This window comes from Harpia harpyja, chromosome 5 (genome assembly GCF_026419915.1).
Source record: "Harpia harpyja isolate bHarHar1 chromosome 5, bHarHar1 primary haplotype, whole genome shotgun sequence".
Taxonomy (NCBI): Eukaryota; Metazoa; Chordata; class Aves; order Accipitriformes; family Accipitridae; genus Harpia; species Harpia harpyja.
This window is the reverse complement of record NC_068944.1, coordinates 23,419,015-23,436,037: the sequence shown is the minus strand read 5'-3', so window position 1 is coordinate 23,436,037 and position 17,023 is coordinate 23,419,015. Positions and strand designations below refer to the sequence as shown.

Genomic DNA, 17,023 nt, shown 5'->3' with positions numbered 1-17,023 from the left:
GGGGACTGCCTGCTGTGCATGTCCATTGTCCAAGGTAGTGTGCCGGGGCATGAAGAAGTTGGAACTGAAAAAACGTGTTCATGAAATACAGATTATCAGACTATTTGCCAACAGCCTGGGCAACAAATCAGTGTTTTGCAACCTTAATTAAGGTAGACCATCACGACGACAGGATGTATAAACTTGAAAGAGGCATGGTGTTTTGTCAGTGGTGTTGCTGGGAAGAATAAAGTTAAGTTTGCCCTTTGCCTCCGATCACTGAAACGTCTATCTTCAGACCTTTCGTGTCTCCTGACCACTTTGATTCATTGATGGAAATTTGTACTTATAACTGTTTTTACTGCTTCCTATCTTAACTTTTGTCTCTAGTCAGTTTAGGCATCACTAGGATAATCCCACTGTTTTTCACCAGAACAATGAGTAAGTCCTGCAAGTGACAGTTTGAGCATGGCACACCTGTCAAACTCAAACCCCTAGTCTTTCTTAGAATATAAAGCTCTCATTTGTACTAAAGTGGTTACACCCATATGAAGGCCAACAGCAAACATCTTACAATGTACAAAAAGTTTCTCTTCACTTTTGAGGAGTGGAGTACCTGGCAAAATATACTGCAGACTGCCAAGAGAGTTGAGCTATGAGAAACATCTTATCTGGTCTGTTACTGGGGAGCCTTATACAAAGTTCAATTCAAAATTAGGGTCTGAATTATGGTTGAGAGAATAAGAAAGTCGAGGGGTCCAGTGGAGATAAAAGCTGCCAAAGGAAAGGGTGGGATAGCAGGAGAACTAGACTGTGAGAAACTTCTTGTATGGGCCATGGCAGGAGCACCTTGTCCAAGGTTTGGACAAGGGAAGCGAGGGCTGGCAAGACAGCTGGGATATGAGAAATTTTTTATCTAGGGCTTGTAAGGTTTGGCCAAAAAATAAGGTTGGGGTTATGGGTTAGAGCTGAGAAAAAGAGAAAGCTGAAGAGTCTAGGTGGAGCAGGAACAGAAATGGGCTACCAAATGAAAGAGTAGGGTAAAGAGAAAGAGACTGCCTACAGAAAGTATCTGCCAAAGGAGGCATGGACTGCCAGGGGGGTTTTTTTGTTTTGCTTGTTTGGATGTTTTGGGTTTTTTCCTGGGCCACCAGCAGGTTGTGTCTCTAAGGCTCACTCTAAAATTTCATGTTAGGGTTGGTGGAAGGAGGCTGCCAAGACAGAGGGGGCTGCCAGGAAAGCTGGGTTCTGGGAAGTTTGGTGGTTTTTTTTTCAAAGTCATGCCTGGGTGATTCTTGTCTAAGGTGTGTCTGAGAAATAACCATTTCTATCTCAGAATATTATTTTTAAAACACTTCCAATTACTCAATAAAATTGCAGGTATCTCTGTTAAAATACTCAAATAGGTGCTGTGGCAATCTGTGGCAATAGTGAGGCATCTTTTCAGGTTTTTGAGCTCTTCAGCAAAGTGTTTTCATCACCGAAGTATTTATTTTAGAACTTAATTGACTGTTCTTCTGACCAAACAATTATCTTGTCACTTCTCTCCTGTAAACCACAATGGGAGATGCTCTTCAGATGCGTGTCTCTCCGTCTCCCTCCCTAGCCCCATTTAATTTCTTGTGCTGTTGGTGGTACACAGTTTGCACCAAGTGCAGCGTTCTGTATCTCGGTGATTGTAGGGAAACTGTTAATATTCATAAATAGGTTTGTGTGGAAGTGTCAAGAAAAGAACATGGTGGTTAGGAAGTGCCAATGGTGCTTTCTAGCAAAACAACGGAGGAGAGCTCATTAATCACTACTAATACAAAGTGTTTGAAGGGCTTTTCCTCTAGGAAAGGAAAAAATGAATAAATTCCGAAGACAGTTCTAAATCTTTGCACGTGGCTCCACTGAAATAACTTAGTCTGTTGTTCAAATAAAACATCAGGATGTTTCTTCATCACAGAGACCACAACAGCAGCAGTGGACATACCTGATAACTTTCTTGTGCAGAACTGCTCTTGGGATTGTCTCCTCTTTCAGAAGAGAACATCAGAACATAACAGCCCTGCCTTTAAAAGCCAGGGTTTTCTCATTTGTCCTCTTCCAAGATCCCATTTATTTTATTGTCATCTTTTGTGTATCACTATGCACAGAAGTATTAGACTTTCTTCACTTCCTATAGATAAATTTCCGCCTTAGATTATCTGTGTATTGGGGCAATACAAGAAGAAAGGTGTACATCTTCCAGCTGTGCATCTTGCATAATACAGAGAGACTTTCAGTTTAACTTGGTGGCAATACAAAAACTGCACTCACTTGAGAAGTTCTGTTTTCTCAGTGTTAGTAACTACCAAGGGTAGAAAACTCTCCAGTATAGAAAACTGAATTAGCTCTTGCTACAAAACGCCATCAAAATTTATTTTAATAACCCAATACTTCCAGTATTACACATTCAAGGAAATACGCCTAAGAAAATTGGCAGCTGTTACTTTATCTCGTGTATGCTACTTTATCTTGGTGTAAGAACAGGAGCTGAAGCAGTTGTACTTAGCTATAGAACAATGTGTATTTTTACTGCATTTCTTTTTAATCTGTGTAGTCTTACTGCAGTCACATTCTGTATTTATTCAAAATTATGTTTTGAAAAACAAATATGTTAATGCCTCTTGAAGTTGCAAACAATAAACCTTATTCGTGGTTTCATCTTAGGTTATAGTACCATTCACTAAAAAATTACCTGGAAGTTTCAGTGTATTCTCTTTTCGGATGTGTCTTAATGCTGCAGAAGTGTTTATAAAGACAGATACAATAATTTGGAGCAAAAAAGGAATGTTCTTTTTCCTCAATTATATGTTCAGTCAACTGCACATTTTTACCATTGTTCCCATTTAAGCTAATTTGTTATGGTCATTTGTCAAGTTCGATCAGTTGCCAGTGTATGGAGTGCACAGCCTACAAGTGTTCAGACTTAACGGGGAACATATAACCAAAGAGCTAATGAAATTCTATTTTACAAACCTGCTGCTTTCAGTTTAATGTGTCTGAGGCTAGCAATTTTTAATTAAAATAGGATTAGGTAGGGAATTCATTTTTTTAGCTGTGATCAATGTGATTAATTGTGAAGCTGAATTTATATTTATTAGATTTAGAAGTGATAGTAATACTTAATAATGAGTGATAGTAATACCTGAAAAAATTAAGAAGTATGGTGTAAAATCTAAATACATGTAGCTAATTGTTTGTTTTTCAGCACCTACTGGGAATAAAGAAATTATTTCCCATATCAGTCAGCATGGAGGCAAATGGCCGTACTGGTTTAAAAAAATGGGTAAGTTCACATATGCAATATTTTCAGTTTATTTATAATTTTACTTTTTTTGCTTTCTAATTGTATTTGTATTTCTGTTTAGAAAATCTTCAGAAACTTGGGAACTACACCTTGAAACTGCAAGTAGTATTGAATGAAAGCAATGCAGACACTTATGCAGGAAGGCCTCTACCATCTAAAACATTTAAATTTACTATTATAGGTAAGAATTTCAGTCATGGCAATTTTCTTCTACTTTTAGTGTTTCTATTTGATTCATTGTATATCAAAATTATTCATGTTTTAGTTGAGAGGTAATTGTCAGCACTGAAAAGTAGCATTTGCCTGTCAAATACAAACTATTTTCAGAAAAAAAAAATTTTGTCTAATAGGTTTTGATCTCACCTGTAATGTGTCTCACCTCTGCTATACAGTCAGTTTTACAAAAAAGTAAAGTGGTGGTGGAATTAAAAGCTTTACTCTGATGTGAACTTTCCTAAATGTACTTGATAAAAATAAACCTCCTCTTAATTAGAATCACCCTTTTTCCTGATGCCATTAGCATAAATATTCTTTCATAAAACTAGTGTTCGTTAGGCCAACTTTCATGCGTAAACCACAGAGAGAAACTCATTCAAAAACAGGTTGTGCATTTAAAATATGCATGTTGAGATCTAAGTCTCTTTTTTTTTTTTTTTTTTAAAGAAGTTTCCTATGCAAAACTAAACTCATTCAGTTATAATAGGTGTGTATCTTTGGATTAACCATCATAAAATACTTACTGGAATACCAGAATAGAAATAATGCTGTTAAATATGTCTGGTGTTACTCTGTCTTGCCATACACTCTGATATGTATGTATGTGGCCTAAAATAGTATGTGACTGATCATATCTTCTAAAGAAAATTAACGGATTCTGATTTTAATGACACTGTTGAAGACCGTAAGATGTACAATGTATGGTTACATCATGTTTCTGGTACAGCCTTGCTAGTCCTGTTTCTCTCATCCTCAAAGATGTTAATTTTATTTTCTGATTTATTTGTGTGTATTTATCTGTTAGTGGCTGGTTAGTTTTTGTTTATAAGCCTTTCTCTGACTGAAGAAGTTTTATTTATTTTTGCTGAAAAGACTTCGTTTCCAGGGAAAATAGGCATATATTTATGAAAAGGGGTAAAGCTGTAGACTAGTTTGAAGTCGCTCTTTCTGTCCAGCAATATGAAACACAATTAATTTTTAAATTGTAAAGGAATAATACGTTATCTGTAAATGAGACTTCATAGGATTTAAAAAAAAAAAATCTGTACTTTTGATTCTGTACATCATAATTCATCTTAAAGAAAATCTGTATTTACTTGCTAAATTAGTTTGCAAAAATACATGCTAACTACAGATTATACATCCCTTGCTCTGTCTTATCACCAAGACTCATCCTTTTATGTGAGCGTGCTTGTATATAGTAATAAAAAAATTTGTGGCCTACATACATTAAAAAAATAGGTCTTCTCTTGGTCTCTGCTCTCAGTCTCCAGTTCAAAAGGAAAACTTTTGTTCAGCCCTTTTGCCATGCTGTGACTTTGCCTTTTTCTGAAGTGGCAAAAACCAAGCTGAAATTAAACTAGGAATGACAAGGGAGGAAGAGCATTATCAGCAGCCCTGTGAGGGAGTGATGGACATGGTTGATGAGCAAAGGGCCTGGAATGAAGTGACAGAAAAATCTCAAAATCACAAAATCAACAAAATGGTGCTGCAGTGGGCCCACCTCTAGCATTTGCATGTATGCAAGGAAATGCCTACATGGCACCATTACGGAGAAATCGCCAAAACCTTTCTGGGAAATCAGCATGCTTTGGTGCCTCTGTGAACTGCATGTACCCTAGTGCGTGCATCATGGGGAATAAACATGATAAGTTAGAGACAGCAGGGCTATGATCTTGCTAGAATCATGGAGACATGGTGAGGTGGTTGACATAACTGAAAAGTTGCAATGGATACAGGCTTTTTAGGAAAGACAGACCAGAAAGACGAGGTGAAGTTGCCCTTTATGTAAGACAACAGCTGGAATGCATGGAGCTCTGCCTGGAGATGGATGATGAGCCAACTGAGATCTTATGAGTGAGGGTTAAAGAGCAAACCAATATGGATGACACTGTAGTGGGTGTCTGCTATAGGTCATTTGACCAAGAAGAACAAGTGGATGAGGCCTTCTACAGATAGCCAGAAGCAGCATCATGTTCACAGACCCTGGTCTTCGTGGGGGACTTCAACCACCCTAATATCTGCTGGAGAGACAACACAGCAGAGCATAAGCAATCCAGGATATTCCTGGAGTGCATCAATGACAACTTCCTGACTCAAGTGATAGAGGAACCAACAAGGAGAGGTACTCTGGGACTCACAAAGAGGGTTTCATTGGGGATGTGAAGGCTGAAGACAGCTTTGGCTGCTGTGACCATGAGATAGTAGAGTTCAGGATCGTGAAAGGAAGGGGGGCAAAAAGGAAGCTCACAACCCTGGACTTCAGGAGAGAAAAATTAGGCCTCCTCGAAGATCTGCCTGGTGGAGTTCCATGGGATAAGGCCCTGGACGGAAAGGGGGCCCAAGAAACCTGGTTAATCTTCACAGATCACCTCCTCCAAGCTCAAGTCTAGTCCATCCCAATGAATAGGAAGTCAGGCAAAAATATGAGGAAGCCTGCATGGATGAATGAGGAGCTCCTGGCAAAACTCAACACAAAAAAGAAGTATATAGAAGGTGGAAGTGGGGACAGATAACCTGGGGAGAATACAGAGACACTATCCAAGCATGCAGGGATGGGGTTAGGAAAGCCAGAGTCCAATTGCATTGAAACTGGAGTCCCTGGCAAGGGGTATCAAAGGCAACAAGATGGGCTTCTATAAGTATATAGGTGACAAAAGGATGACTGGGGTAAATGTGGGCCCTTTGTTGAATGAGGCAGGGGACACAGGACATGGAAAAGGTTGAGATACTGAACAGCTTCTTTGCCTCGATACTTACTAGCAAGATGCACCTTCAGGAATCCCAGGCCCCAAAGACTGGTGGAAGGTCTGGAGCAAGGAAGATACCCTTAGTGGAAGAGGATCAGGTCAGGGAATACCTAAGCAAACTAGTCATACGTAAGTCCATGGGCCATGATGGGGTGTGCACACATGAGGCAAAGCAAGCTGTCTGATATCATTGTAAGGCCACTTCCAGTAATTGAATAATCATGGCAATCGGAAGAACTGCCTGATGATTGGAGGAAAGCAAATGTTACTCCTGTCTTCAAAAAGGGCAAGAAGGACTACCCACAGAACTACAGGCTAGTCACCTTTGTCTCAATCCCTGGGAAGGTGATGGAGCAACTAATCCTGGAAACCATTTTCAGGCACATGAAGGACAAAATTATCAGTAGTTAGCATGGATTCACCTTCTATGATGAAATTACTAGCTTGATAGATGAGGGGTGAGTAGTAGATGTTGACTACCTAGACTTCAGTAAGGCTTTCAGCACTGTCTCTCATAAGTCATAGAGAAACTGATGAAGTATGGACTGGCAGAACGGCTGGTCTCGGAGAGTGGTTATCAATGGCACAGTCTAGTTGGAGGCCAGTAACTAGTGGTTACCCCAGGGGTCAATAGGGTCAATACTGGGTCTGATCCTGTTTAATGTCTTCATTAATGATCTGGATGATGGGGCAGAGTGTATCTTCAGCAAGAGACATGGACATACTGGAGACAGTCCAGCAAAGGGCCATGAAGGTGATGAAACGACTGGAGCAACTCTCATATCTAGGAGACCTGGCACTGCTCTGCCTGGAGAAGAGAAGATTCATGGGGATCTTATCAATGTCTATAAATACCTGAAGGAAGAGTGTAAAGAAGATGGAGCCAGGCTCTTTTCAGTGGTGCCCAGTAACAGGACCAGAGGCATGGGCACACACTGAAACACAGGAGTTTCCCTCTGAATATCGGAAACACTTTTTCGCTGTGAGGGTGACCAAGCACTGGCACAAGTTGCCTGAGCACTGGCACAGATTGCCCAAGAAGTTGTGGAGTCTCCATTCTTGGGGATATTCAAAAGCTTTCCGGACATGGTCCTGGGCAACTGGCTCTAGGTGGCGCTGCTTGAAGCAAGGGCGTCGGATAAGATGACCTGCAGAGAACCCTTCCCACTCCAACCATTCTGTGAGCTTTATCTACAAGGGAGACGGAGATTGGGGAGGACAAAAAATAGTACTTCCTTTGCATTGAATATTGAAATGGATATTTTCATCACAAGTTTAGGAGGTAGAGCTAACATCTGTTTCCAGAAGATCAAGAAAAAATAGATGCTTTCAGTAGCCTCCTATTTTTTCCGCAAAACTAGAGGCTTTGAATGCAAACCCTTTAGGAAGAAAAGAGTTCTTTGTAGCATATTCTTCTAAAAATTTCTGCAAAAGTATTACTGGCAGAATAGAAAGAGGTATTCTTGTATGATAATACAGAAAAATGTTTGGCATTACTTGAAAGGAGTAATTATTTAAACATATGTCTGAAAACCTGGCATTGAAGTCTCAAGGTACTTCTGTGAAGTTCCAAGAAAAGAGAAAAATATCTCTCTCTCTTTCTCTGAACAAATACATAAATGAACTGTGTCTGCTCCTTCTTTATCTCTATCAAAGCAAAAAGAGAATCTTAAAAGTTGCAAAGTTGCATTCTCTATTTTAAAAATTATTTTTCGGTAGTATTGTGGCTTTCCCCAGCTTGCCAGCTTTCAATTAAAGGTTCCTTTGGCCATAACAATTGAAATGGATAGATCTGCTTGGAAAGGAATACACACTGTAAAAATCTAATGAACTGATAGTTTGGTACTTTTAACACAAGGGGTACCAAAAGCAACTCTTGCTATCTGTTGCTGCTTTTTTATCTAGTCAGAAGATATTTTGACATTTTTAATATCTTCAGTGTTGAAAAGTCTTTATTTTTGCAATGTTTTGTGTTGTCTCAGAGGCAGCCATAAATCCTCACACTCATTATTCCAAAATATTAACATTTGTGTGACCTTTTATGTATATAGATTCTAAAAATCCAGAAAAGAACAATTAATCTAAACTGAAATCAGCAGTCTTTTTGTCTGAGAAACAAATTATTTTATTTCTCTAACAGCAGGTTGTTGCTCAGTGTTTACAGTTCTTCTTGCCAAGCTAAAAAATCATCATAAATGCCAGTTAAAACTGAACTTCCTAAGTCAATCTGTAAGTTTTCTGGTTTTAGTTCAGACATGTTCTTTTGGTAGTTATTCACTTTGACAGCGCAGAAGTTCTTCTACTGTTATTTTGTCAAATCATTTCATAGTTTTATAATTCATTTGTAAATAAAATTGTAAACACTGTAGGTTGAGGTCTTTTTGTTGTTGTTGTAACCAATAAATAATTTTGGCCAATGCAAGGTAACATTTTCTCTCACCCCATGATTTTCACATCTCTTGTGCAAAAGAAGCTCCCTGATAATGACACCTGTAGGTAGTGAAAGTAGTTCTTGAGTCCAAAAAAACTTGATAGGATATTTATCTACCATTTAGCTCAGCACTGTATTGCTTCTTTTCTCAAAGGCCACTTGGCCAAGACAGTTTTATTCCACAAAAGGTTACTCTGATTTGCAAGGTGCCATTTGTACTGCTCTGTTTGGTCTCATTTTTTAGTGCCTAATTGGAGGCAGTCTAATGGGGCCAGATTTCGCAGAAAGGATGCACTCACATTTCTTTTTCAAATGCTCATCATTACTCATCTTTATCTCTCAAATTTGGGATAGCTGTAGAACAAAAATGTTTTGTTGCATGAATGATTTTATGTTAACAGAACTAAAGCAACTAAATGTTTAAGAAAAGCTGTCTATGAGGAACTTAGCCGCTTTCAGGTGCTGTATTGATACTCTAAGTACTTTGGAAGTTTTGGCTGTCCTGTTATGTTTCTTATACCGTAGTCTACTGCTATTAGGTTTTAACTATTGTTTTTATGTTAGTGTAAGTTAAAAAAAGGAGATCAACCAATAAACTGTGATTTTGGTTACAACAGTATTCTGAAAAGCCTATTTACTTCAAGGCTGAAGACCACTTGACTTAATTGCAGCTTTAACTAAGAAAAAGCCAATGAACATGCATATTCCTTCTAAAAATATATTATTCTTTTCTCTTAGAGGGCAAACCAGAGAAATTTTCAGTTGGTCTTTTGGAGCTTCCTTTTCGGGTTGGAGTACCTTTTAATATTCCTTTGGAATTGCAGGATGAATTTGGTCATGCAACACAGCTGACAACTGCCATGAAACCAATTCTTGAAGCTAGGTAATTCAACCATCTCTTTTTTTTTTTAATTATTTTTTTGTCCTTTCTTCATGTGACATTAATATAGTAATTCTTTGGGGTTTGTCTGAGTGATATACTGGATACTTTTCACATAAATTGACTGGCATTTTTTATTTTATTTCCATAAGAATATCTGAAAGTATCTTGTATATCAAAACACAGTGTTCATTTTTAAATTGATTCTGGTTTGTTTTCTGTGTATTTTTCTAGTGGTTTGTCATTGCAGTATGGAGAAGTAACTGCAGGAACAAAGTGCATCATTAAGGGTGTCACTGCTAAAGGCTGTATAAATAGTTGCCAGGGCAAGGTAGGCTAATGAATTTAAACTTGAAGTAAAATATTTAAAAAAAAACCACAGAGCAAATAATTTTTGTGTAAAATACAACACATAGTGTTATCTAAGTTTGGTCTACACTAATGACTACAGGTATTTCTTGGGATATTTTCAAATGATCTCTTGGCTCTACCTGGAGCAATTTGTCTTTCCCACAGCTGCATTCTGTTAGCGGATGGGACTGGAGCTGGAGGGGCTGAGCAACACATGTGTGTGTGGTAGAGTATACTTAGTGTGCTAAATCAGCTGTCTTAGTTTAAACTTGTGCTGAAATTGGTTTAAGCCAAATCATCCTGGTGACTTTTGCACTGAAATAGCATAGGGAGCACTGAAATCTTTCATTCTTGTAGTTGAGATAAGTGGTATTAGTTAATATGAGCCGTAACTACTCGAGCTTCTCTAGACATTTCCAAAATGCTATTTCCACTTCTGTAGCAAATACATGTCATCCAAATCCAACCTGTTACTGATGGATTCTCAGCACCTAGTCAAGCTGCTAATTTACTGTAAAAACAAAAACATATGTTACATGCCAAAAAGATTTCTTTCATAAAACAGATCTTAATGCTTCTGATAAATATAGATTTGAAGATTGAAAAAAAAAAAATTAAAATCATGTAGATGGCATATTTACACAGTATTCTACCCAGGTCCTAATACTGTCATTTAGTCTTGCAGTCTAGCATAGTAAAGGCAAAGCCAGGAACTGAGGTAGCTGAAGATACCTCATTATACTGTTAATATTGTTGTTTAGAAAAAAGCAAATAATTTTGCTGGTGGAAAGACAGAGGATAGAGGTGGATTATGGGAAATAAAGTGTGTAGGAGCAGAAGTGTCAGGCTGTGGCAAGACATAAATTTGGTGAGGGGCTAGACCAAAAGTCATTTAAGGAACTTGCAGTACAGAAATAATACCATACCATAATAATGGAAAAGAAGGGCTGTTATTTTCTCACGTTGCTTAATTGCATAAAATGTTGGAGGCAATAAAGGAAGTGGCACTGAAAGTAGTGGTTCTAATTTATATGAAAAAAGGATTGTTTAAGGTGGTAATAAAAACAATGGCAAAAAGCAGGATGGTGGGACAACAGACTAAAACCAACAGATAATCTTAAAACATAAATACACTATAATTTTGAGTGCTTAAATTAAAATAAGCAGAGAAGAACATAGGAGAAATTTTCAGTATTTTAAAAGTTAATTTTGAAATGGTAGCAAAACAGCTAAAATATCTCTGAGAAACAGCTAGTAATAGGATTCTGGAAAGAATTTAGAAGGAGAAAGTGAATGAAAGAAGAAAAAGGAAGAAATGGAGAGCATGGAAAAAATTAAAGTTAGTGTTTTTCAGAGAAAGGAGTAAGGAAAAAAATGTTGAAGGAATAATCATGCCAAATGGAGAGGAGAAACTTGATTGAGATAGGAAATACAGAATATCACAGTTGCCAACGAAGGAAGCACTGATAGAGAAGAAAGAGAAAGCAGACTTCATTTACTTCTGTAGTCATTGATTTAATTCCACCCAAACCAGTCAAGATAGAAGGAAGTATATTTTGATCGTGGGTGGAATCAAAGAGAAAATTTTAAGAGAAGTGTGTAAGCAGTATCAAGAAGACTGCTGCCTTATAGAATTTTGAATACAGTCAGGAGAAGGGTGAAGAAGGGAGTTTAAAAAAGGAAAATAATATTTCTTCATTCTTTTTATTTTAAAAAGTACTTCAGTATACATAGAAGCAGACTTGAAAGCAAAAGGAAAGTAGGTAAAGGGATCATGAAGGATAAGGGAAAATACTTCCCTAGAGGACGCAGATGTTGAAAGATTAAAAGGAATGAAATTAAAGATGTAAACTGCTTAATTGGAGGCAGAAAATAGTGCAGTATTAAGTGAAAAATTAGTATTGCAGAAAAGGGGTTGAAACTAAAAAGGAGGAGCACAGGAGTGTCTAGTGCATGAATACAAAGCTTGATTGAATGAACTACTGAAGAATTCAACTTACTAACATTAAACAGCAGCTATCAGCTATAGTGGTTTCCTGTGGTTTTATTTCCTACCTTATTTTTTCCCTCCTTGCCCCCCCCCCTTTTTTTTTCCTAGTCCCCCAACATGAAACTTTTCAGTATATTCCCATTTTCTTGTGATTCACCATTTGCTTTAATGGAGCTCTAGGTGATATGTGCTGCTTGGCTTGCAGGCAGACCAGTGTGGTTGGCTTGCTGGTCAGAGCTGGAGAGTTTTCATGCACCTCTGTGGCCAGCCGTCAGCTGGGGAGCTCATGAGTTTCATGTGGCTGCAGTTGTGATGCATCTGGCCCAGGCCTTGTTGCACTTTCTGCTTCCCTTACCCAGCAAACAAAACTGTGTTCAGTTTTGTGCCCCCACTACAGGAAAGACATTGAGGTGCTGGAGCGTGTCCAGAGAAGGGCAACCAAGTTGGTGAGGGGCCTGGAGCACAAGTCGTATGAGGAGCGGCTGAGGGAACTGGGGTTGTTTAGTCTGGAGAAAAGGAGGCTGAGGGGAGACCTTATCGCTCTCTACAACTACCTGAAGGGGGGTTGTAGTGAGGTGGGGGTCAGTCTCTTCTCCCAAGTAACAAGCGATAGGACGAGAGGAAATGGCCTCAAGTTGCACCAGGGAGGTTTAGATTGGATATTAGAAAAAATTTCTTTACTGAAAGGGTTGTCAGGCATTGGAACAGGCTGCCCAGGGAAGTGGTGGAGTCACCATCCCCAGAGGTGTTCAAAAAATGCGTAGATGTGGCACTTCAGGACATGGTTTAGTGGGCATGGTGGTGTTGGGTTGATGGTTGGACTCAATGATCTTGAAGGTCTTTTCCAACGTAAACGATTCTATGATTCAAACCAAAAGAATTACCTGATTGTTTTCATCCAGTCTACAAGGTGTTAATGTTGTGCATACCCTGTCAGGTATGGGAAGGGCATAAGCCAGGATTATGAAACTAAACCTTTCCAGAGGCAGCATTTCTGAATGTGTAAAAATGACAATTCATGAATTGCAACTAAATACTTTCAAATATCAAACATATAAAATACGAAATACACGTAGCTGCAGTGCAACTAGTTTTTTAAAGTTGGAGCTTTTAAGATTATTGATTAGAATGCTTCATTCTCTGATTTTAATGTGAAAATCAGTTTTAGCGATGCAGTTCTACAGCAATTGTTTTTCTTATGACCTTATTCAAAGATGAGATGGATAGTAATTGTGCTGCCTTGCTTCAGGCAATTAGCTAAGGAATAATGAACACAGAACTTGCAGGCTCTTTCTTTAAAACTACTTTTTTTTGAACTGATATATTTTTTCCCCAACTAAAATAGCCTCTAAGCAGAAAACCACAAGTTATGATAGCTGCTTTTAATGTTTTCAGAACCATGTAGTTTAACATGCAAATCCTAGATTGAACTTCTCTGGAAATAGTAACATGAAAAATACAGATACTAGTACAGGAAAAAAATCTTGATTTATGTAGCAGTGCAAGAAAATTTGGGTGGACTTCTGAAATTTACATATATATGAATTGACATGGCTATGTGAGATAATTTATGATCTGGATTTGTTTAAGGCTAATATTTAAAATACTCTTTTCATTAGAACTTTAATCTGAAGGTTACTCTTCCTGGTTTGAAAGAAGACACACAAATCTTTAAAATAAGATTGCAGCCTGGTAAGTATCCTTAAAATATTTGGTGAATTTCTGTTGAACTTTATTCTGACACTATTAATGAAATGCGTCTTCTCCCAAGAAGGTAAAATATTTAGTGAGGCATAAAAAAGGTTATTCTAGCTCATCCAAGGGAATGACTGAAACTAAATAAAGCTAAGGGCATGTCATTCTTGGCAGGAATAACATCAAACTGACAGCCCAATCATGTCTATTATTCTAGCAGCTGGAATTTGTCTGCTTACTTGAGACTGATTTTTCACTTCTTTAATTATTTAAAATCTTTTTCTAACCTAGCACCATTGAATGAATGAATGAATGGATTTATCTTGATTTTCTTCAGCATTAAGCCCTTTAACCTGTACTGATCTGCATTGACCTCTTCTCCCTGGAGAAAACATCTTGTGAATGAATAAGTGCTCATTTAGTTTCTTACCCCAGCAAAGCGGGGGATGCTTTGGCAGTTGGGATTTTGTCTGAAATTTTCAGTGTTACATGTTGCCTTTATCATAACACAAGAGAGGAATATAGAAGTCTGTAAGTCCACTGCCCTTACCAGAATTTTAAGTTTTGTTGGATGTCTTGATATTGAGGATTCCATTGTATTATACTTGTTATCGCTTGTTACCTGGGTTTTTCTGGATTTGGGAGATAAGGTATAGTTTGAAGGCTGATTTTTGGCCTCCCAGGTTACCAAACTTTGGGCTTTCCCATCTCATTTTTTGCAGAGAAATTGTGTACTTCAAGCTTTGTTAGGCCAACAATGCAGAGTTTCTTTCATTATTCTTTATCTTTTGGGGAGTTAAGGCTTCATGTAGAAAATGGAGTGGAATGATCTGACCTGAGACAGATTGTATTGTATTGCTTAGTTATTTACCTTGGACTGAAGGCAACTTCATCCTTCATTAGAATCTTTTGCTTTTGGCAGTGTAGAGATGCTTCACTACCTTTCTTCTCATTGGACTTATCCTTGGCTTTTAAAGCTGTTTTTTGAAGAAGGAGTGAATAAAAGCTATTTCAGTCTTTCCTTCCTGTTCTTCAACCAGTGAGTTTGAAATGGAAGTTTTAATGAATGATGCATAAGGGATGTTTCTGAAAAATGGCCTCCTTTGTTCCTTCTATTACTTCCTTCTCTTTTTTAAAACTCATAAAATAATTATATGTTCCAGGGGGTAGACTTACTTGAATAGCTTCACTATCCAAGTAATGCCAACAAAATTTTCTTTTGCTTTTCTTTGCATGCGAGTTGTAGCTGTGGTGGTTTTGGCAGTTAAGCTGCTGCACATTATGATTGATCAGATATCTCAACATTAATATCTTTGGTTTTAACATATCAGGAGAAAGCTCCAAGTTTCTTTTTGATGAATGTGAATCTGTATAGTATGTAAATAGCACTATATCATGTGTTTAGACCTTGTATATGCTGAAGTTTATCATGTTTATCTAAGTATTCCTCATTGAATTCATTCAAAAGATTGGCAGGTGGTATGTATTGAAGGACAGGAAGTGTCTAGAACTTCTCGGCATAAACCAATACACTTGAATTGGTCTAAATGGTTTGTTACCACAAATATCTTGGTAGCTTAGCTTTAAAAACTTTTTGAGTTAGCAAAAATTGAAATCCAGTGTCTCTCAAGTTACCTAAAATATAACCACTGTTCTGCAATTGTGCATTTTTATAGGCCCTCCTCATCAATTGAAAGTAAAACCAGATTCTGAAATTCTAAAGATTGAAAATGGTACAGCTTTCCCCTTTCAGGTTGAAGTACTGGATGAATCAGGAAATATAACAGCACAGCCAAAGTTGATAGTTCATTGTAAGGTAAACTGCATTTCATTATGTGTCATAAGGATTTTGATACTTGCTTTTTAAAGGGCTGGGAAAAGAGCCTATTTTGGCATCTAGATAGAATTTATTATCTTTAATAATGCCTTTGAAGTTTCTGTAGCTTGGTAACCATAACTGTGACTCTCTTGCCTCATCTATTATGAGTCATTCAGTAAGTTTCAGAACCAGAGGAACCTGGCCTTAGAAATGGAAGAGAAAATTAGGTGAGGATATATAGCTACAATTTTAAGGTATTTTAGGTCATGGTTGCCATATACAGTGCTAAAATTTGTTCAGGAAAAAAACTTCATACAGCTTATTTTTTATTTGTTTTTAAAGATGAAAATGCAAGTCTAGTGCCTAAGAATAATACTAGATAAGACTATTATCATAAGCATTTATCTAAGTTCAGAAGGGAATACAGGTATTACTGTGGCTTTTAGAAGGAAAAAACTTTTGCCCTTTTGGACCTATTTTTTATTAACTCAAGAAAGTGACTTTTCCAGTTATAGTGAAATCAGTCTTCCAGCAAGAACAGATAGACAAATAAAAATGTTTTTCCCACTGCAAAAAAGTCTGCATTCCGTTTACACTTTATATGCGTACATTCTTTTCCTGTAGACTGGGTCTGCAGTAGTATGATGACATGTTGAACTTGGTATTTAAATTCTGTTTAATGTGTGATTTTTAGAAAATTAATAAAAAGGAGGTTTATTTAACAACATAATTGAATTTATTGCCATAATGGCAAGAGACTAGTGTTTATGTGTTAATACAAAACAGTTGTATAGACAGTAAATTTTAGTTCTATAACTTCTTCCTTTCTCCTACACATCTCTTATGACCTATGAAAAAATATAGGTGTTGATCTTGCAAGCTTCTGGAAAACTGAAATCTTATCAAATTTATCTGTAAATAATCCTATATATGTTTGGACTTGTACAAATAATCTTTTCCGGAATAATCCTAGTAGTTCTGTAGAAGAAATCTGAAGTTTAATTTTATATTTTAAATAGTTTTTAGGTGCTTCAAACCTTCCTGTGTATTCTGTGGACTGCAGTAATGCAGGAACAAACATTTTAACTGGTCCAGTTATACATGTACAGAATATAAAGAAAGACCAGTTGCTGAAAGCAAGGATTGAAATACTTGTAAGTATTGATTTGGATGTTTGGATGAACAAAAGATTGAAAACAGTTTATTGTACTGTCTTGATAGTGTACTGAAGTCTTTTATGTATCAACTTAACTCCCAAAAGTTACTGTTTTAGATACCATAAGCCTGATAATCAGGTGGCTGCCCTTTTTCCTCTCTGGGAAATCATAAAAAGGCAAAGAATTTTTTTCTACCTTTTCTTCACCTCTTACTCTTCATTTCTGAAATCCCTGAAGTGTTTCAGAAATATGCATTATTTCTGGGATTTTTCTTCCCCTTTTTAGTCCCTGGATCCTTCTGACAAATTGCCTTCATTGCATAAACATTTAGAGCCAGAATAGACATGGCAACATGTTCCCCAAAACTTTAGTGAAGAAGGATATATTTTTTCAAAGGTTAAAGATCAGTAGCTTTTTATAG

At 37.3% G+C, this 17,023-nt stretch overlaps 1 protein-coding gene across 5 annotated transcripts in view; it reads left to right on the top strand.

The window, feature by feature from the left end:
• SMCHD1 (structural maintenance of chromosomes flexible hinge domain containing 1) overlaps window positions 1-17,023 on the top strand; it is a 92,073-nt gene that overhangs the window by 37,664 nt on the left and 37,386 nt on the right. For all 5 annotated transcript variants that reach the window (XR_008235435.1, XM_052788656.1, XM_052788655.1 and 2 more), the window contains 7 exons: window positions 3,215-3,292; window positions 3,375-3,494; window positions 9,449-9,593; window positions 9,825-9,921; window positions 13,551-13,623; window positions 15,303-15,442; window positions 16,465-16,599. Coding sequence is in view for 4 of the 5 variants with exons in the window: in XM_052788656.1 (XP_052644616.1) it covers window positions 3,215-3,292; window positions 3,375-3,494; window positions 9,449-9,593; window positions 9,825-9,921; window positions 13,551-13,623; window positions 15,303-15,442; window positions 16,465-16,599 (788 nt within the window). In the remaining variant the exon portion in view is untranslated. The remainder of the gene's footprint in view (window positions 1-3,214; window positions 3,293-3,374; window positions 3,495-9,448; window positions 9,594-9,824; window positions 9,922-13,550; window positions 13,624-15,302; window positions 15,443-16,464; window positions 16,600-17,023) is intronic.